At 27.2% G+C, this 22101-nt stretch overlaps 4 protein-coding genes across 5 annotated transcripts; 1 reads left to right on the top strand and 3 right to left on the bottom strand.

Annotated features, from left to right (window-relative positions):
* The first annotated feature begins 245 nt into the window (after window positions 1-245).
* LOC128965875 (Bardet-Biedl syndrome 5 protein homolog) lies at window positions 246-1378 on the top strand. Its single transcript, XM_054312657.1, has one exon. It carries the CDS (start codon window positions 246-248, stop codon window positions 1335-1337), a length of 1092 nt encoding a protein of 363 aa, XP_054168632.1. The 3' UTR covers window positions 1338-1378.
* A 78-nt stretch (window positions 1379-1456) lies between these two features.
* Window positions 1457-3867, bottom strand: LOC128965864 (ATP synthase subunit beta, mitochondrial). Its single transcript, XM_054312646.1, has 5 exons — window positions 3636-3867; window positions 2871-3201; window positions 2487-2814; window positions 1928-2422; window positions 1457-1875 (listed from the first exon to the last, which is right to left on the bottom strand). Exons 1-5 carry the CDS (start codon window positions 3754-3756, stop codon window positions 1579-1581), a joined length of 1572 nt encoding a protein of 523 aa, XP_054168621.1. The 5' UTR covers window positions 3757-3867; the 3' UTR covers window positions 1457-1578.
* A 360-nt stretch (window positions 3868-4227) lies between these two features.
* Window positions 4228-7186, bottom strand: LOC128960448 (uncharacterized). The gene is made up of 5 exons (XM_054306573.1): window positions 6621-7186; window positions 6432-6559; window positions 5154-6174; window positions 5035-5094; window positions 4228-4979 (listed from the first exon to the last, which is right to left on the bottom strand). Exons 1-5 carry the CDS (start codon window positions 6781-6783, stop codon window positions 4342-4344), a joined length of 2010 nt encoding a protein of 669 aa, XP_054162548.1. The 5' UTR covers window positions 6784-7186; the 3' UTR covers window positions 4228-4341.
* Window positions 7187-15744: 8558 nt separating this feature from the next.
* On the bottom strand, window positions 15745-21395 carry LOC128965739 (solute carrier family 4 member 11-like). 2 transcript variants are annotated; one of them, XM_054312609.1, is made up of 12 exons: window positions 20931-21395; window positions 19533-19687; window positions 19305-19428; window positions 18916-19107; window positions 18772-18856; window positions 17794-18237; window positions 17443-17599; window positions 17126-17232; window positions 16861-16941; window positions 16406-16800; window positions 16127-16296; window positions 15745-15877 (listed from the first exon to the last, which is right to left on the bottom strand). In XM_054312609.1, exons 1-12 carry the CDS (start codon window positions 21282-21284, stop codon window positions 15814-15816), a joined length of 2328 nt encoding a protein of 775 aa, XP_054168584.1. In that variant the 5' UTR covers window positions 21285-21395; the 3' UTR covers window positions 15745-15813. The 2 variants fall into 2 exon arrangements, with proteins under 2 accessions (XP_054168584.1, XP_054168509.1); XM_054312534.1 differs by having other exon boundaries at window positions 16406-16941.
* Window positions 21396-22101: the final 706 nt, after the last annotated feature.

The following is a 22101-nucleotide window of genomic DNA, read 5'->3' as shown; positions in this document are numbered from 1 at the left end:
TTATTATTTTGATTTATTTTATTACACTTTATTATACATTTTCATAATTAAACAATGAATTACTGCATTACAACAAATAAATAAATAAATAAAAGTAACTAATGTATAGAATCGTTGCTATACTTACTAAACCCAGTGATGATAAAAAATCAACAAAACTTTTTATCGATTTATTTATTATAAACTAATGTTTTGACATTAATTGGTATATTTATTATTATTATTATTTTTATATAATTAATAAAATGGGMTCAAAAATTAACGATAAAAGGGAATCTTTATGGCAGGACAGAGACGTGCGTTTTGATGTACCGCTTAATGAATTAAAATTAAGAAATGGTGAGCGAATAGTCGAGTACTTCTCCAAAATAGAAGACACGAAAGGAAACGCCGGCGAAGAGGGAAAGGTAACGATAACTAACTTAAGACTTATATGGCAATCAAAAATTAAGCCAAGAATTAATTTATCGGTTGGATTGGGATGTGTGTCGAGTCTAACCAACCGAACCATTCATACGAAACTTCGCGGCAAACACGAGGCTCTATATATAATGACAAAAGTTAATGGCACGCGATATGAGTTCATATTTACACAATTGGACCTCGAATTGGGCACTCAGTTCGGTATTGTTCAGCTCATCAGCAAAGTGTGTCGGGCCTACACATCAACCAAATTGTTTCGGGATCTTAAACTCAGGTCAGCTGTCATTACACCAAATAGTAAACAGCTTAAGGTATTGTCATCGGAGACAATCTATAACAAGATTGATGGTGTTTGGAACCTGTCCAGTGACCAGGGCAATCTGGGCACAATGCACTTGACAAGTGTCCGGGTCGTATGGCACGCAAATATGAACGAACTCTTTAATATTTCCTTACCGTATATCCAGATAAGTAATATTAAAGTAAGAGAAAGCAAGTTTGGAGTCGCACTCGTCATTGAATCAACCGATAGCAGTGGTGGTTATGTGTTGGGCTTCCGTATTGATCCATCCGATCGGATGAATGCTGTCTACAGTGAACTCATCAATTTGTTTACCATTCATTCAACTAAACCAGATTTGGGAGTCGATAGCTATCTAGAAATGGGATCAAGTCTTGCGTTCAACGATCACGAGTCTAACGCTGCACTCATAACCACAAGTGATTCCGATCTCAAAGAGATTGATGACCAACACGTCGCTCATCAGAGTGATGCCATCGCTGCCTATTTGGCTGATGAGGCGCAGTCCAAAAATAATGAGATAGTCTATTGTCCGCAATTAGGATTAGCCATCGAAAAGATCAAAGAAGGATTCACATTAGAGTCCTTGTGGCAAGTTATTCCTCAGGGGTAGATTTCAACATCAATTATGCAAAACAAAAAAAATGTTAATTAGCAGATTTTCTTTAATTTAAATACAATATTACAATCTAATGACCAATTCTAATGAATAATGGTTTTGACTTTAATTTAACAATTAATATACGATTTAATAAAACAAAACCTAAATTTTAATTTTAATAATTATGTTTTTGAACCAAACAAAGCATTGATTGGAAAATAAAATTAAAAATTAATAAAATGTGTTTTAATTTTTATAGTTCTTTAGCTAATTTTTCAGCTTTTTCTACCACTTCTTCGATGGGTCCGACCATATAAAATGCTACTTCAGGCAAGTGATCGTATTCTCCATTAAGAATGGCTTTGAATCCCTTAATAGTTTGGTCTAACGGTACGAACTTTCCTGCGTGACCTGTGAACACTTCGGCCACTTGGAAAGGCTGTGATAGGAATTTCTGGATCTTACGAGCCCTCGAWACCGTCAGTTTGTCGTCTTCGGACAACTCGTCCATACCTAAGATGGCAATAATATCTTGAAGTGATTTGTAATCCTGTAATAAAAATTCATTTAGGATAATGACAAACAAGAAATTAATGTCTAACCTGAAGAATCTTTTGAACACCTCGGGCAACATTATAGTGTTCATTGCCAACAATGTTAGGGTCCATAATACGAGACGTTGAGTCAAGAGGATCGACAGCTGGATAAATACCCAACTCAGCGATACCTCGAGACAATACAGTGGTGGCGTCCAAATGGGCGAAAGTGGTGGCGGGAGCCGGATCTGTCAAGTCATCGGCCGGCACATAGATAGCCTGTACGGATGTAATCGAACCTTTTTTGGTAGTCGTAATTCTTTCCTGCATAGAACCCATATCTGTGGCCAGTGTTGGCTGATAACCGACGGCTGAAGGAATACGACCCAAAAGGGCAGACACTTCAGAACCTGCCTGAGTAAACCTGAAGATGTTGTCAATGAAAAGCAACACATCTTGTCCTTCCTGGTCACGGAAATATTCGGCAACAGTGAGACCAGTTAGAGCGACRCGAGCGCGGGCACCGGGAGGCTCATTCATTTGACCGTAGACTAGGGCTACCTATTAAATGCAATAAACAATTTAATAAAACAAACAAAATGTAACAAAATTATTCAAATAATACCTTTGATGACTTGTCCTTAAGACTAATGACACCACCAGTGATCATCTCGTGATACAAGTCATTGCCCTCACGTGTTCGTTCACCGACACCGGCAAACACAGAATAGCCGCCGTGAGCGCGGGCAACGTTGTTAATCAGCTCCATAATCAATACAGTTTTGCCGACACCGGCACCACCAAAGAGACCAATTTTACCTCCCTTTGAATATGGAGCCAATAGGTCGACAACTTTGATTCCTGTGACCAGAATCTCGGCCTCGACACTCATGTCCACAAATGCAGGAGCTTCGGCGTGAATGGCAGCATATTTAGTGGTCTCAATGGGACCTCTGATTAAAACAAAACATTTTTATAAATTAATCGTTTTTTTTTAAATTAAAGAAACCTTTCATCAATTGGCTCTCCGATGACATTCATAATACGGCCTAACGTTTCGGGTCCGACAGGTATACTAATTGGTGAGTTTGTGTCCTGAACTTCATTTCCGCGAACCAGTCCTTCTGTACCGTCCATAGCAATAGTTCTTACAGTATTTTCACCCAAATGTTGGGCCACCTCTAAGACAAGTCTCGGTTTACGACCGACCACTTCCAGAGCGTTCAAAATCGGCGGCAGTTCCTCATCAAACTGGACGTCCACAACGGCTCCGATAACGGCTACAATTCTTCCCGGTTTTACAGTCGATTTGGTCTGAGTTGCGGCCCATCGCTTGTGATCTGAGTTTAATAAGTTATCCGACGATTAATAAGATTATTGTCCATCAAATCAATATAAAATAATATTTAAATTTTAAAATTAAATAATCATAAAATTAATTAAAACTGTGATTTGTGTGACCAATTGGTCACTGAATTCACGGCAATTGTGGTCAAAATGTGTGTTAAAATACAAATTAGTGAYCAAATTGAGTGTCAATTAACTGTGAAATGCATTCAAAAACAATACAATTCATGTCCTTTTCATGTCCTTCGACACCAATTTCAGGCACTATTTGTAGACATATTACATACAAATGCGACAAACATTGTCAACAAATGCTAGCATTAAAGTGTATGCTATGAATGGCAATGGAGTTATTTATTATTGTGTGATATAAAGGACCGGTAGGTATGGTATGTTTGGATATTTTGGACAGTTATCTCACACTTACTTAATGAAGTGGCGGCGGGAATGAGTTTATGATTAATATGTTGAGTGGTCGGTACGACACCCGACACGGGTAGCGAATATGCGGTCAGAGATTTGAAGGCCTTTCCACACGATCTCAACATTTTGACTCTTAGTTTAAAACTAATGTATTAATAATACATACAATACTCGTCCGCTTCTATACAACAGCACTACTAATAATAATAATATACTTATACTTCACTCACTCTCTATCACTATCTGTGAATTGATTGCATTACTTATACCTTCTATGACTATCACTAGTAGGCGCTTATGTATGCATTAAACAGACAATAAATTTAACTTTTTTTTGGTGAACTTTTGACATTAAAGGTAACCAAAAAAAAAAAAAACAGTCATATGGTTTTGAACATACAATTTTTAACCTACAGGTTCTCTATAACTACGGTAACAACGGTTAATCATTTATAAAGCATTCAAAAGATTTTTATTTCATATTTTTATTGATATTTCAATAAAACAATAGTTTTTAAAAACAAGTGCTGAGGAAAAAAAATATTAATTAACTACAAAATTATAATATCAGATAATAATAGTAATTATATGAAGTTATTATACAATTTTGGTTTACATATATATGAATATATTAATAGTAATTATAATAGTAATAAATATTTTTTTATCAAAAAACTAACAAAAATAGCATAAAATAGAAATATTTACAATCAATAGTCTCGGTTGCGTTCAGTACCTGATGTACGACTAGAACCGTAACTATTGTCATAATTAGATTGTTGTCCATAATTGGACTCATAGTTAGACCTATAGTTTGGTCTATAATCGGATGGTTGACGTTGTGAGCCATAACTTTGACGATCAAAACCGTAATCATTTGTTTGTTGTCGATAGCCATTGTTATAGTCCTGAGGAGTGACACCATAGCTCTGAGTTGAGCCATAATTTACCGAAAACTCAGGTCGTCGGCGCGGTTGATGTTGTTGGTTGCCGTCGAATGTGTTGTTGTATTGACGCTCTCTTTGAACAAATGGTTTGCGATATCCTTTGTCATACTGATAGCCGTAGGCATTGACTGCTCCGGGAGTTCGGAATTGTTTCCGACGTTTCTTATCCATTGCAACGTTTTTGGCCATATTTGACATTTCAAGCAATTGTGGACTAACTGTTTGATTGGATTCGCGCAATATTGCAATCAACTCATCCGCCTGTCGGGCCTCTTCTGAGGTCAAGAAAGTAAAAGCCGTTCCCGTTTTATCTCGACGACCAGTGCGACCAATTCGGTGAACATAATCCTCGCCAGTATTCGGATAATCAAAGTTAATAACATATTTTATGTCATCAACGTCTGGCATAAAAAGTTTTATTAGTTTTAATAATCTATAACTTTATTAGAGATATACCTAATCCACGGGCGGCAACATCGGTGGCCACAAGTATTGAAAAGTGATTTTTCCTAAAATCTATAAATTATAAACTATTAGACAAACAAATTACGATAAATAACATTTGGTAATCAAACCTCCAAGAACTTGATCTCTGACAGCCTGTGACTTATCGCCGTGAATGGCAACCGCTGATAGACCAGCAAAACGCAAAGTTTTGGTCAAATAGTCAACTGATTGCTTAGTCTTCGCAAAAATCAGTGTCTTATTGTCAGACGAAGAAGTGCTAATATTCTTCAACACTTCCATAAGTCTACGATTCTTATCGTATTCCTCGCAAATCTCGACAATCTGTTCAATATTTTTGTTGGCCATCAGTTCTCGACCGCCAACATTGATCTGAATGTAATCCTTCATGTATTGTGCGGCCAGATCTTTGACCTCCTTAGGCCAGGTGGCCGACCACATCACTGTTTGGCGCTCTCTTGGGATGTGTTCAATAATACGACGAATCTGTGGCTCGAAGCCCATGTCAAGCATACGGTCGGCCTCATCGAGAACCAGGTAGTCGACTGTCCGTAAGTCTACAACAGAACTCTCAACAAAGTCATTCATACGACCGGGCGTTGCGATAATGATTTGCGGGTTATTGTTACGCAATATTTGCATTTGTGGTAAACGAGAGGCACCGCCATAGAGACACACATTACTGGCAAAGTTATAGCGACGAATAACCGATTGGATCTGTTGAGCCAATTCACGAGTCGGCGACAACACCAGACATTTGGGACCTCTTTTGATACCTTCTTTAAGTATTTTAACAAAAGCGGGCAAAACATAACACAATGTTTTTCCTGAGCCGGTTTGCGCCACTCCGACCATATCCCGACCGGACAATACTATTGGCCAGCCTTGACATTGAATAGGTGTGGGCTCCGCAAAGCCATCGGCGTTCAGAGCTTGTTGTACAGCTTCGGGCCACGAATACGAATCCATGTCCAACATAGGCAACGGTGCTTCCCTTCCGTGGACAGTGATGTCATGTTTGAGCCAAAAATCCTTAATAGTTGTTTCCAGCGTTTGTTGTCCACTACCACTCGGATCAACCTCTAAGTTGAGCTTATTATCAAAATGAATGCCGTCTGATGTGTCCATTGTCTGTATCAACGATGAGATCAAATAAATCAAATGAAAATAAAGCAATCAATCAATCAATTGATTATCAAATCAATAGTCAATTGAATTGTAATTCAAGTTCTTTTCAATCATTCAATTGATAGAAACCAATGAAAGCGCGTGAATAGCAGTCAAACAATGTATGAATGCATTGTTAGTATTGACAGTCAATCACACAATCATTCAATGCTTTCAACAGTTTTTTATTGTCACATAAATTCAATGCATAAAACACTTACAGTTTGTTTGATATTAATATCAATGTTAGTGTCAAACGTGTCATTCATGTCATTGATGTTATCATAATTATGTCTGTCTTTACTGTCCATCACTAGGCGTTCACTTTCATGTGAATCAATCGACATATCTATTTGTAAGCCATGGCTGTATTTATTGTCCAAACAGTTCAACAAATCATCAATACTTACATCTAATGGCAATCCTATTGATGTCTAAATTTGTCCGACGATTAAAATGTCCGCAAAATGGATGACTATTTGGTATTGTCTTCAATGAATGGCCGGTCAAATGTTGGCAATTGCTATAATTCTTGACAACATTTAATGATAAACGTCTTAATAAGGATGACATGACCTCATATATGAATGGGTTTGTCAAATGAATGCTTAATTCAATTGAATCAATGAATGCCAATCATTAATATTATAAACAATTAGTAATTACAATATCAGACAAAACGATAAGTTTATGCAATCATATGTCATTTGAACGCCGTTTTCATCTATAATGCAATACCAACAGCACATGTGCTCAAAAAGCTCTGGTTTTAGTTATTTATTTAATAGTATTGGCTTCTGGATGTCAGCACAGGAATGGATAAATGGATCAATTATTTGCTACAGAGTCTCAACAATAACCGTTTACTACAGTATATGATATTTGTGGCATTTCTTCAGAGTGCCCACTATATAGCTATTGTCATCAATCGAAGTGCTTCGCTGTCGAGTGATATTTCAGACCAGATATCCATATTAAGTCATATTATGATAAAGGGATCGGTAGAGTAGGGTTGGCCCAAATGTATGTGTCAACTGTGCTAACATTATAATGTCTTAACACAACTATTTATCACAATCAATGCATACTTACATAATGATTGCATAACAGTTTTGATGATCTCCTTAATAGACCTATTGATTGATCGATTTTGCAAATTGTTTATCAACTATTTTTTCAATGTAATGATAATATTAAATAATAATATAAATTTTTATTTAAAAACTACTTTTATTTAAATACATAGATTAACGCATAATAATAATAATAATAGAATTATTGTTAGGATAGTAATAAAAGTTGATATACTGTACAGTATTGTATAGGAAATGTAATTTTAAAACTTGATATTTACTGTAAGTTAAGTTATATGGAAATGACGTTAAAATGATTTTAGCAGTTATTGTAGTAAATGTTACAAAAATAATTAGTCCATCATTTACTTAATTATCATAAGAATTATACACTAAGGGAAGCCTATTTTGGATAGTGATAGTAGTATTGTATAAAATTACTAATGTTATCACTATTTGTATATTAAGTTATTGTGTACTACTGTTGTCATCAATGTACTGTACTGTACTGTATATACTGTAATATTAATATATACTATAGAATTGCATAGCTTTATATGATATACTTATTACTAAATATAGAATATTCTGTATATTCTATAGTGTTTACAAAGTATAGTGTAGTGAATGTTATGTTGAGATTGAAGTCCTAACACAACAGTTATATTGAGATATGGAGTGAAATGAAATGAAATACTATTTCAATAATCAGAGGATTAAAGAGAAGTGAAGCGACCGATAATGCAATAGTTAATGCTTAGGGCATAGACAGCACAGACAGCTTAGACAGACACACAACGATGCAAACAGAGCTGAATCCCAGTTCTCAATCGTTGCTGACTCGGCTTACAAAACACGGCATCAATTGAATCAATTCAATGCTCTACTCTTTCACTATGTTTACTACCAACTGCTCAAATGCAAGCCATTAGATCCCACTCAAGACAATGACATTCAAATGAAATTTTCTTATAAAACACAACAAAACAATATTATTATGATTTTCACTAAAATAATACATTTGTTCTTAAAAAAAAGTTGGAGACGACTATAATATAGGGGTATATATATATATACTATATATATATCTTTAAAAACAAGTATTGTATTATACAGTTAACTGTTGTATATGTAATACTTTAACTATATTTTAGGGTTTCCAAAGATGTCTATATATTTTTCATCATAAATCACAAGTCATTTATTGGTTTTCAATAATGAACACATTAGACGAATAGAGAGACCATTTACTTTAAACACCACTACATTATTGTGAATAATATATACACTACTGTACAGTATAAAGATATTCAACTACTGTATAGTACTGTATAGTAGTTTTATAATATTATGATAGACGCCTATGAATTGTATGCAAAAAAACATTTTCAAATAATACAGTAGACTATACTGTAAATACTTTACAATATATTCTACTTTAATATACTAAATATTTATATAAAAGTGAGGAAAATAATTGAATAAAACTAATTTACTTTACTTTTTTTTACTTGTGAGCTAACTTACTATCAAAATTGTTATGAAAATAATTTAATGATTTTACATACAAAATGAGCAAAAATTTCAATGATAATAACAAATGAATCGACAAATTACATACTATTCACTTACTGTCAATTGACTACAATTTATAGAATTGCAAATAAAACTAAAAATATAAAAGATATGCAATAAAATAGATGAAAACATTGATATTTAATGAATATATATTATTAAAATGATGTGAAACAAGTTTAAAATGTTCAAATTTGAATTTTATTTTAAATAATTTATTTAATTTTTATAAATAGTTATCCAAACTAGCTTGTTTACAAATCAATAAATGATTTTTTGGATTAAATATTATATTGTAATTTTACAATAATTTTAGATAAATATTAATTTTTTATATGAATAGTTTTCAAGGAAATCAGTAATATTTCTGAATGTTATGAAATGTTAAAATTTTAATATAAGCTTTTATAACATTATTATATGTATTATTATTATTATTTTGTAAAGAAGATTAGCAGCAACAAAAAATCTATATTTTGTGATATTTTTAGCATATACTTAATGTTTATAGCAATAAATTTTTATTSAATAAATACCAGAAAACCTTTTAAATTATAAGCTTATAATAAAGTGTTCAGAATCTGAACTTCATATTATTAAACGTAGATTTTTGGTGAATGAATAATAAAATGGAAATTGCTTTCAATAACAGTTTAAGTGTATATTAATTTACAAAAAAGTGAAATTTGATACAAACAGTGATTTGTAGTAATACTTGCCTTCAATATGAAACGTTATAACGGAAGATAAACTTTGTATTTAATAAATATGTATTAATATTTTATTATTAATAAATTTTATAAAAATGATTTTATAATTATTTTGACATTAATAGTAATTTAAACTATAGTATATTTTTAATTAAAATATGATAGATTAATTTAAACTATTTAATTTAGTATTATAGTTAAAAATTTCTTTGTAATGGAGATTGTAATTAAAAAAATTAATAATAATTTTGAATTAAACTATTTCAATACGATTTTAAATTTKTATCTTTTGTATAAAACATTACTTATTTTATTAATAATAAGTAGAGACATCAAAATATGTGCTCAAAATTATCAAAATATGTGAAAATGTTTAATTTAAAAAAACACTTATAATTGAACTAAATTTGTACATATTTTGWTAGTATATTATCAATAATTAATTTTGAGACATTGTCTTAAAATAACTATAATATAGTATATAAAATAAATTATATAAGTTTTCAGTTTATATTAATGACATAATGTTTGAATTAATTTTAAGTCSTTGTTTCTAAACATTTTTTCTCAGATATTTACTAATTTAATAACTTTGTATAAAAATCAATGTTTTATAGATTTTAAAATTATATATTTTTGTAAAAATGTAGTAATATGTGGAAATATGTGTTTTACATATTTTGATGTTATTTTAGTTTAGACATTTGAAATTGTATATTTATTCAATTATATAGTAATTTATAGATAATTTAATCTAATATATTTTTATAATACTAAATACATTTATGTACTTTTATTCAATATACAAGATATTAATATATAATAAATAAATACTGTATATCAGATATAATATACATAATAAATTTATATACCATATATACATTTATTAAATTAATATTATTTACTGATAAGGTGTAATATTAGTTTGTTTATTAAATGCGGCAAAAAATTTAAAATTTTACAAATAATTATTAATATAATTTCAAATAAAAATCAATTTTATATGAATATAATGTACAAACTTTATATTTTAAATGTTTATAACCTAAACATAAAACATAAATATACTGTACTAATATAAATATACACTATATATTTRTATTATAACCTTAGTTATGAATATTTGCCTCTTTTTCTATAGAAACATAAGTAAGGTTTGATTTATAAAATAAAAATGTTTTTGTGTTTAACAAATAAAAATCATTGAAAAAAGTTAATACAAACGTTACATTCAATTTATATTTATTTTATATTCTTTAAAAAAATAATAACCAACGAAGCAAATCAAAAAATACTAACACTTAAAACAGTGAATTAAATAAACAATAAACTKGTGAATACATAGTATATTCAATCAAATTAATGCTTATTGCAAATAAACTAAYATATAKTAACTACCGATATGTTAGTTATGCTTTGAAAATATCATAAAATAATAGTAAATAATTTAATTCATAAGAAAATAGTTTTCAGTTAATGCTAGAGTATTTATTTAAAAATATTGTAATTATTTAAAATAATTATTTAAATATAGTATTTAAATAAAAATTAATACTATTAATTCTATACAATATCAATATACAAAATTATATATAATTTTTCAATATTATATATCTGTTTATGTTTTAAATAAAAAAATTATTAAATGTAGTGTAAATTGTGTCACTAAACTGAAAAAGCTTGAAATTTATGGATATTTTTCTATTGAATTTTATACCGATTTAAAATACTATTGAATTTTTCGAATATTTTTTGAAAACTCGTTTATAACTTATTTTTTAATTATTATTAATAATTTATTAAAATTATTTCTAAAATATACATAAAATAAGATTTTTATGTAATGATTTAAACTAATTGTTTAAAATTTAATATTATAAACACAATTTAAATATTTTTAACATTATTTTTTAAATTAAATTTATGGAAAGTATATTAATATTTTTTAATTTATAAGTTTTAATTATAATTCATAATGATTTGTATGTATCTTTTCTATTGACATTATTATATATGTGTACCATACTTGACATTACCAACAATTGACTTATTAGTTACATAACAAATTGTAAAAAATTAAATTAATTTTTTATTTGCAAAATTCCTTTTCTATTTTTAGCATATTTTTTCAACACTTGAAATCATTTTTAGTTTAACTGAATTTTTATGACTGATATTCYCTATGATTTACATGTAATAAATGTGTTGTATTTTTACATAATGTATTGATTTTTTAGAGATTTTTTACCAAAACTAAAAAAGAATACAAGCTTTTAGAGAAAAAATGTCTAATTAAACGTCTATTTGATTTACAGCTAATATTATGTTACAATAATTTTAAATATATTTAAAGTTCAATTTTTTAAAATTTTATGTTTAAATTAATTCAACCATTAATTTATTTGAATTTAACGCACTGGATATCTTAAAATTATTTATCCATTATGTCTTCAAATATTTGATATTTTCAAGAATATTATGAACCTTTAAATTAATTTTATATTAAACCAATAAAAATTTATTGTACTATTAAATGTAGAAAATTATTAAATATTAATATTATTATTAATATCTAGATTTAATATAGATTTTTTAATTGAAAATCAATAACTATTGTTCATATGCTTATTTGTTGTATTTATTTAACATAATTTAAATCTTTGATTGAAAAATAAATTAAATACTAAATAAAAAATTATTATATATATTAATTATACTGTATATTAATTAAGATATTTGAATAATTTATAAATATATTTTATTTTACTGAAATAATTTTTTTAATTTATTTTAATATTTTTAATAAAATGAATTCTTATATTTTAATTACAAAATTGTCTTCAATTACTGTATGATTGTTGCAATTGATTTACATTTTTACACAACAGTAACATTTCATAACAAAGTTCATTGATTTGTAGACATTCATATGCAACTACCGGTGCGTATCACATGAATGACCAGTTATTTTAGCAATTGATAGCTTCAACAATGAAAGCATCGTTTGTTATTTTCCATATATTAGTGCTATTTTTAGACACACTTTCAGCACAATTGTCGCATAAATTATGGAAAAATTTATAATTTGTTTCATTTTTAGTGTATAATAAACAAGGATTTTAATGAAGCGTTTTTTAAGTGAAACTTTATTTAATATTCATTACAATAACTAATCTATTTTTTGCTAAAATTCCTTTACTTCAATCATTTATATATTATTATAACATAAAAATTTATATATACAGTAAACCATTAAAACAATAATAACATCCATATTGTATGAGTCCTATCATTATGTTGTGACACAAACTTTTAATCAATTATAACTAAAACGTGACCTTTTGATGAACTTAACAAACTTTGCTTATTATTAAATCACTCATACATTAATAGAATTAATTGAATAATGTTTTTTTGACATTAAGTGATAAATATGACATTTTACTAATAGATAAAATCTAAAATTAGTTTACCATTAATATTATATACATATTTATAGTAAAAAAAAACTTGTTTAATATTTTTAAATAATATTAATTTGAATAATAAAATTATGAATAAATATTGTATAAATTATTATTTGATAGGATTATCTACTTTTTGTCATTTAATGTTTGTCATTGATTTTTTATTAATTAAAAATATTTTTAATAATTCACTGATAGAATACAGTAGTTTTATATATTTTCAATAATTATGTGATTGTAATATAATATTTATTAAAATAAATAAATTTCTATAATCAAACTAAATGTGTGAAAACAATACTCAACTGTAAGATAAAGTCATATTTTATAAATTTTATTTAATAAGACTGTATCTRAAAAATATATAATTACTTTATAAACATTATTACTATATAAAGTAGATACTAGTACAGTATATGATATATTATATGATCAAAATTTTGGAAATAGTAAAGTTTTAAAATATGTATTTGTTTGTAATATTTGTATTATTTTTTAGTAAATCTAATCAAAATCTTTGGTTTTTATACATGATTTGAGATATAAAAACAATTTTATCATCAAAAAGCTGCCGGCAGTATAGGTTAGGATACAGTGAATATGTTTTATTTATATAAGTTATTATAACATTTTTGCATATAAGTTGTGCGTATTATAAATATCTTATCGTATGTTTTTGACTTTCAATTATGGTATGAAATATGAAAAATTTTATTCAAAACAATAATATCATAGAATGAATAATAAAAATATTTGAGAAAAATATAATATTTGAAATGCAATTTTACATTTTGTATGGTTTTAATCTTTTATAAGTAAAACCTAAAAATGATAAAAAAAGATTTATGATCTTAATTTATCCAATATTTTTATTGATACCAAACTAATTATGTACATTTTGTTTGCTATTATAATAAATTCTTTATATATTTCATATATGTAGATACAATCGAAAATAATTATTACAATAATTATAGACAAATTTACATTACATTAAAATTTAAATACTGTATTTATTTTTGTAAAGCRTGTTATAAAGATTATAATTATAAGCTAAATATATGATATAATATTCAATATAGAATACATCGGTATAAAAATTTTTCAAAAAATTCTAACTTTAATTTTAAGACTTTAATATTTTGAGTATTTCTATAATTTATTGCTTTTAAAAAATGTATTTTATATTATTGAGAGAAAGAGAAAGAAAAAATTGTGTTATATTGTGGCTTCAATTTAGTATATTATAAGGCATACAAATGTTATTTTGCAACCAATTTTTATATCGACTCATATATTATTACAATTCATGTTTTGTATATAAAACAAATTTAAAAGAAAATACAAAGAAATAGTTTTTTAAAACAAAATTATAGTACAGTACTTTCAAAGAAAAGTTTTTCATCGATTTTTTGCTTTTATTATTTTTTTGTTAAAACACTTTTCATTATATTATCTCATTTGTTGTCTCACTTTTAATATTATTTAAATTTTCATTATATCTTTATTAAAGTTAAAAAGAAATATTTATTTATAAATATTTTAGTCTCTTTGTCTTTCATTAACTCACTCACTCATTAACTCACTCACTCACTCACTCACTCACTCACCCACCTATTTATTGTTTTCATTGTGTAGTCCAGATGTGATTTTATAGTCTAGTTTATTATCAAACGAAACAATTATATATGAAATATCAGATGATATATATTTTATATTTTATATACATTACTGTTATATACCGATCGTTACTGTCTTTAGTATTATATTTGAGACTTTGATTCTTAGTTGGAAAGRGAGTCAAACAAAGGGGCGTTGAAGCGAAATGGTATGAAAGTTAGAGGCAATGGACACTAACTCTAAGACTATACCACAAAAAGCCGTTTCACAAACACTATAGTGCTTTTAGATACCATTTGGATCATAAGTTAACACCAATAGATTATATATTATATAATATAACTCTCTCTCTCTCTCTCTCTCTCTCTCTCTTCTCTCTCATATTTCTCTTTCTTTAATAGTGATGCCTCTGACTTAAAAGATAGCAAAACGATATATAGTTAATACTGAGTACAATATTGAACTCAAATTTGGGACAAATATGTGTCTATTTTTTTGTATTGTACTCTCTCTCTCTCTCTCTCTCTCTCTCTCTCTCTCTCTCTCTCTCTCTCTCTCTTTTACTCTGTTTGTATGATTGAAAATAATTGCATTCAGGAAATAAGCGATGAAATGCAGTGTGCTTTTAAGCGAGTTATTAGATACATATAACAAAATTTTTAACACAACTATAGCTCAAACTAATTGACAACTGAGTACTCCTTTTCCTTTTTAATTCACAATTTAATAAAAAAGAGAATAAATGGCATATATTTTTCAGAATATATTAATAGCATATAATCTATCATTAGTTTTAACAAATTTGTTTGTCTATCTGTTTACGTATTTTTGTCAGTTTATCTATTAAATAGATTCTGTTATTATTAAATGCAATATAAAGTTTGATCTTTTTTGAAAACTAAATAATTTTGTTTATAAATTATCAGTTTTACATTATCTATGATTAATAAATAACATTCACTTATATTAATAAAAATATAATATAAACTTAATTTGAATATTGTAAAAATTTTAATTATCATTTTAAAGTATATAATTAAATTTATCTAAAATTTGACTTGAAATGAATTGGTTTGAAATTGAGTTTTATTATAAAAACATAAATAATTAAATTTATATTAATTTTGTGTTTATTTTTTATGCACTTTCCGTTTTTATTTAATGGTATCCATCAATTGCATCCATATATTGCTTTTCCAAAAACATTGGCATTAATAAAAATCTGTTTAATAATAAAATTATTATTAAGAAACTAATGAATTGACAAAAAAAAGTTTTTTCCATATAAATTTGAACATTTTCTGAATAATATTAAACTTAATGGTAAAAACAAACAAAAAACAAAATCTAAAGTTAATTTAGGTTCAAAAAAAATTAGAAGACTATTTGTTTGTATGTTTTTTTATATATAAAACGAATTGCAATTCAAGCAGTTTTTTAATGAAAATAACTACATATTGATCGGACATACCTTATAGGTATTAGTATTGCTATTATAATAGGGAACGCCATTTGAACGTAAGCCCAGGGGGCGAAACCAAAGAAGCACAAGATTACCAATTGAATTAATTGGACAAAAGTGAAGATATGGATCTTTCTTTGTGGACATCGACGCACGTAATGATTTGGTGGATAAGCAGTCTATAGTGTATATAAAAAAGAAATAAAGAGAAGATCGCAACTAATAATGAAAGTGTTGTGATTTGCAAATGTCTTTATCTGTCATTTTATATATAATATAATACATTACTTGTTCAGTAAGAAAAAGGAGAATCCTTTCGAAGAATGAATTGCCTCGAAGTGATGCAAAGGCACAGTAGAGAAACAGACCACTCAATACCGATACGGGAATGTAATCCAATGGATGTGGTATTAAGAACAACGATAAACCAATCAATATATGAATGGCCAGACCGGTCACACGGGTCTCACGAACTTTGATAATAATATCGTGAACGTAGCCATCGGTTACTCTTTGTTCGACATCAGCTAAGCTACGGGCGTGAAGAGGTGAGTGGGGGAGTATGCCGTGCATCCATGGCATACCAAATATAGACAGAAAACCATTAAGTATGGCCACAACTAACAGATCCCAGTCATAAGCACTGCCTTTCTTTAAGTTATTGTTGGGATTATTAACCATTGCTGCAGATATATTCTGATCCATAAAAAATAGTAGCGACAGAGCAAAGCCCAGAGCCATACCTACAAACACTGATTCAGCCGTTAATGTCGTAAATGAAGCGCTTTTGAACTCAAAACTGTCGCTAATTTTGAAGGGTTCGGCTGAAAGTGATTTATAACATTAACAACAATAGTAATGTGTTTATTATACTGTATATTAATATCCGAGTGTTTTTTATTAATTGTTTGTGTGATTTAAAGCAATCAATTTGTGTGTTGTTGTTGTGTTTTACTGTATATAGCAAAACAAACATTTGAGACAAATATTAATGGATTGGTTTTATACCTTTGATATCTCTAAATAGGAAAGTGCCGACAAAACTGAATGCAATGACAGACAAGGGAAGGGCATAATCGGCCAATAATTCTCGCTTATTGCCACTCAAGTAAGGCCTAACAAAATGCAATTTATCAATAAATAGGACATAAAAATAATGAACACAAAGTTTATTATTTGTTTGTTTGTTTGTTTCTCTAATATTTTCCTTAATATATTGTCGTACAGAATATTCTGCAGTTTTATTATATTCTTTATTTTTATATACAATATATATCTACTTCTGTACTAATATGTTGTGTTGTGTTAATAATAGCCAAACTCACGTTTTGTTGAAGTTGTAGATTGTTTGGGCCAACCATACGGTAGCCAACATTAGGAACAGAAATAATATACTGTTTTGTTGGAGACAATCACTTGTTATGTCCATTGATTTTGTATTATTATTAAGGCATTCATTCACACAGTAATACGTTTGAAAATCTATTCATTGGATATATATTTTGTTTTCATATAATATTAATAATTTTTAGTAAAAACATTTAGCGGATAGAAAAAAATATAAGAAAATAATATTTTAGTAAATATTAATATAATAATTATCTTTATATTCATATATTGTATTTAGATATTGCTATAGAAATATAATTAACTAAGAAATGAAATAATGACTCAACTTTTGACACACTCTTTGATGGCATCGACAGAAAAGGCAAAGAATATAAACAATGAAAATATTTCTTCCGTAGATCGGGAGCACCACCTCATCAGCACTGATACGTCAAACACTGCATACAATAATACAAACAATGTGTTCCAGAGGCCAACGCAGGCAAACATATCGTAGAAGTTGACCTCCARGTCAAGTGAAATATCATAGACTACTTTAATATAGAGACATAGGGGTGCAGTTGTCATTATGATGACCAGTGGCTGACCGCCTATCAATGCAAACACTGCTCCACCAATAGTTTGACCAATTAATGCGCGTCGGGTGTCAATCATGTGATTAGTATTTTTATCGTCCAATACTCCAAATGCAATACATGGCAGAAGACACGCAAAATATAATGATATAGTCGTTGATATTGTCTTATGTAATGTCTTGGGACCGACAAAACCTGTTTATTTAGATTATTGTCATTTAGTCAATGAATAGACCATTATATATGATATATCACTGACATTACTGACTTAAAAAAAGGAGTCAAAAGTAGTGAATATATAACTGAAATCATTTGATTATAGAAAAAGATACATCAAATTAATAGATAAAACAGTGAAATATTTTGTTTATATATTTATGAAGAATTTATATCTACTAAAAGCATTATTTTTATATCATTATATGGGAAACATTGTCATAAAAATAAATAAGGTTTTATACAAATAACAGTACTTAAAATTGAAACATTTGTGAGACACTTTCTAAAATAATGTCGAGAGAGAGAGAGAGAGAGAGAGAGAGAGAGAGAGAGAGAGAGAGAGCACTTTGTCAGATAAAACATCCAAAAAAATACATTTATTTTTATAAATAAAAATTTTATCAATACTTTTTAAAAATTTTAAGTCACGATTTGAACACTTTATTATAGATAAAAAATGTATAAAAACAAAAATAATATATAAAAAACAAAAAAAGTGAAGACACAGACCGTCGACATAATCGCTGTAATAGTATTTCAATCTTCGGCTAACATTCTCAATGATTCCCTTTCCAAATGATAGACGAGATCTGGTCTATAAAAATAACTACTAATTAAAAGCAATCAGTTATTTGCATTAATTTTTATTTAAACCTCTTTTTCGGCGATTTTCTGTAAGAAGTTGTAYTTTGAGAAAGCATTTTCAGACAAATTATGGGCTCTTTTGGCAATTAAATCAATGAATTGCTGTTCATTTGTGGCATTTATAAGCTTTTGTCTAAAGTTGATGTCAGCAAAAATGGTGCCAAATGTACGACTGGCCTCTTCTGCACTTTTTGTCGCTTTCTATACAAAACCGTTTCATTAATAAACACAATATTTAGTCATTTGTTAACATTTTATAAGAATAATATTCTTATAAATAGTAATAAAATACGATCTAATGTTTATTATTAATATTAATTTTTGTTTCTTTCTTAATAATAATAGAATTAAAGGGTTTTAATAAGACATTTGATGAAAATGTCTTAATATATGAACACCTCATAGATTGGGACCAATATTAGTATAAAAAAGATAACGTCGTGTGAAGTAATTCCTAAATTTGTTGGATGTCTTAGTCTTGCGATACAGACTTTGCGTTTGCTTAGCGATGGCAACGAACAACTGATTGAAAAATAAATGATTACTTTTTTATTGATACCATTATTGTCTGTATTTGTCTGTATGTCGTACTGTCGTAAAACACTTTATATAATATATAGACTTACAAAGTGCATAGCCATGACTGGTCGTACTGGAAGTGCTCATCACTTGACAGTCCATACATTCCTTGTATAGTATTTCTCAAGAGTTGATTTCCATCAGCGAAGAGTGTCTTTTTTGCTTCATATAATCCTTCGTTACTTTCATTATCACTCAAATGCTATATTTAGTAACAAAAAGACAAAAATCAATGAATAAAAATAAAAATTWWWTWTTCTCTCTCTCTCTCTCTCAAAACTCTTCAAAAATAGTCATTTATATTAAACTAAAATAAAAACATTTTTTTGTGTTTTAAAATAAAAAATTAATCAAAATTACTAAAAGAACTAATAAATAACTCATACAATGAAATATATATAAAAAACAATTTAAATGCAAAATGCAATGAATTGATTTATTAGTAGTAAAAAAGATATAATTTTATTTAATTTGAAATATTTTCTCTTTTATTATGATTATTATTTATATTGCAATTTGTTAAATTGTTTTCTAAAAATAAAACTATTTTTTCGTTTGTGTTGTTTGATAATTACAGTAAAATTTATAATAAAAATAAAAGTAAAATATATTTAATATAATTTATTATTAAATAATTTTTAAACACTAATTTTATTTATTGAAATTAGGGTTGTAAGACGTCYTTCAAAAAGGGATAATCAAACTATTTTGGTTTAAATAAACAACTATTTAAATATCATTGAAAACAATTTTAAAAAATTACTTTTAAAAATTTATGATACTTATAGTAATATTTAAGCTTAAATTAGTATATTATTTATATTATCATTAAAATATTATTTTTAAGTACTTAAAGTATAGTTTGACAATTTTAATTTAATGTAAAAGATAAATTTGTTTTACATAGTCATGTCTATAACCAATGTATATTTAAAGCTTAATTTTATTATTATTTTTCATTAACAATTTATATTTCACTGCAACTAAAACTAAATTATATAATTAGATAAAAGTGACTAAACTCTAAATTTGATAAATATTTCAGTAAACAATAAATAAAAAAAAGTAATAAAAATAAAATTATTTTAACTGCAATTGATGTAAAGTTTTGATTAAATAATCAAATAAATAAAATTTCAATAAAAATGWTTTTTGAATAAAAAAACTCTGTTAACATGACATTAGGTAATGTAATGTTATTTATAGCGAATGTTAATCTAATTTTTTGATTCACATTTTAGCCTATTTTTGCTATAATATGATATCAAGTAAAAATTCAAATTTAATAAAAAAAATTATAAATCTAATCAAAAATTTTATTGTTGATGTTTATTCACTTAACACTAAATTTGTCCGCAAATAAAATATGTGCAAAACAATTGATATTATACTATCTTTAAGGCATTGAATTGAAACATAAAAAACAGTGACTTTAAATGACTTACGGAAATCATTTTATGAATAATTGCCTCTAAATTATACTCTTGACAGTCGAGTATGACATGTGGGTCGGCCTTAAATAAGTCGATATCCCGTTTCGGTCGAAACTCGTCGACAAAATCTCGGTGTTTGATCACTTGTACGGTATTTGATACGAGTGACTCATATTTGGTATCATCGATGCACTCATCGTTTTCGGCCACACTTCGGGTGTCACTTGAAAACGAAAAGGCATTACTTCGACGGCGACCCCCATTAAACACCACACCATTGATATCATCATTCAATTCAATACATATTGATTTTTGTTGTTGAAATTTATGATCATTTGATTTGAACTCACTATTATTATTATCCATTTTACTATCAATTTTGATAATTTGCTATTAATTTTACTATTTATGCAAAATAATGTAAATGCTTTTCAATACATATACTAATTATAAGAGACAATTCTGAGACAAACTGATAATTACARTAAACTTGTATTTTATATTTTTCTATTTCATATTTAGTAAAATAGTTGATTTTCTAACACTAATAATATATTATAGTATAAAAGTTTACAATGTTTTTGATTTTTTAGAATAAATATTTTGATAATAAGAGTTATCAATACAATAAAAAGTAAATGTACTCTATCTGTATATTAAACAATATGTAATAAATTTTATTATTTAATTGAATGACTATTAAATAAAAACACTTTTGTCACTCATGTTCAGGTCGTGTGATATATAAAAAAATATGACAACAATTTAATATTAATAAATTAACAAACTAACTATAAAAATAGCTGTAATTGATATCTTAAAAATGTAAATGCCTTTATTAAATAATTATATTAAATATAATGAAGAATTAATAAAGATTTTATTAATTTTTTATAGATATGATATAAATACATATCATTTAACACAAAATAACTTCAATATTCATTGTAAAAATTAAGTATTAATTATTTGATTTTTTCACAATTGTTAATTAAAAACAGTTAGTTAATTTATTACTATTTTTATTTTTTTATTAATTAAATGCTTATTAAATCACATTGCCATTAAAGGTGCCAGTTATACAAAAAATTATATTTTATTAAAAAAATATTTTATTATTAATTACAATTAATATAATAATATAATAATTATATGAATGTTGTTTATGTAATGTTTAATAATA

The sequence above is a fragment of the Oppia nitens genome, unplaced genomic scaffold (genome assembly GCF_028296485.1).
Source record: "Oppia nitens isolate AA-2021 unplaced genomic scaffold, nextdenovo-longstitch-racon4-pilon3 scaffold10_pilon_pilon_pilon, whole genome shotgun sequence".
Lineage (NCBI taxonomy): Eukaryota > Metazoa > Arthropoda > Arachnida > Sarcoptiformes > Oppiidae > Oppia > Oppia nitens.
The sequence above is the reverse complement of the archived record's forward strand: the minus strand, read 5'-3'. Positions and strand labels throughout refer to the sequence as shown.

What these genes read in the sequence shown, in the direction of transcription:
- LOC128960448 (XM_054306573.1), bottom strand. Translation starts at nt 6,783, where the DNA reads ATGTCATCCTTATTAAGACGTTTATCATTAAATGTTGTCAAGAATTAT. An exon ending in CAATAGGATTGCCATTAGAT is followed by an intron (nt 6,560 to 6,620) that starts GTAAGTATTGAT and finishes GCTTACAAATAG; the next exon opens with ATATGTCGATTGATTCACAT. An exon ending in ATATTAATATCAAACAAACT is followed by an intron (nt 6,175 to 6,431) that starts GTAAGTGTTTTA and finishes TCGTTGATACAG; the next exon opens with ACAATGGACACATCAGACGG.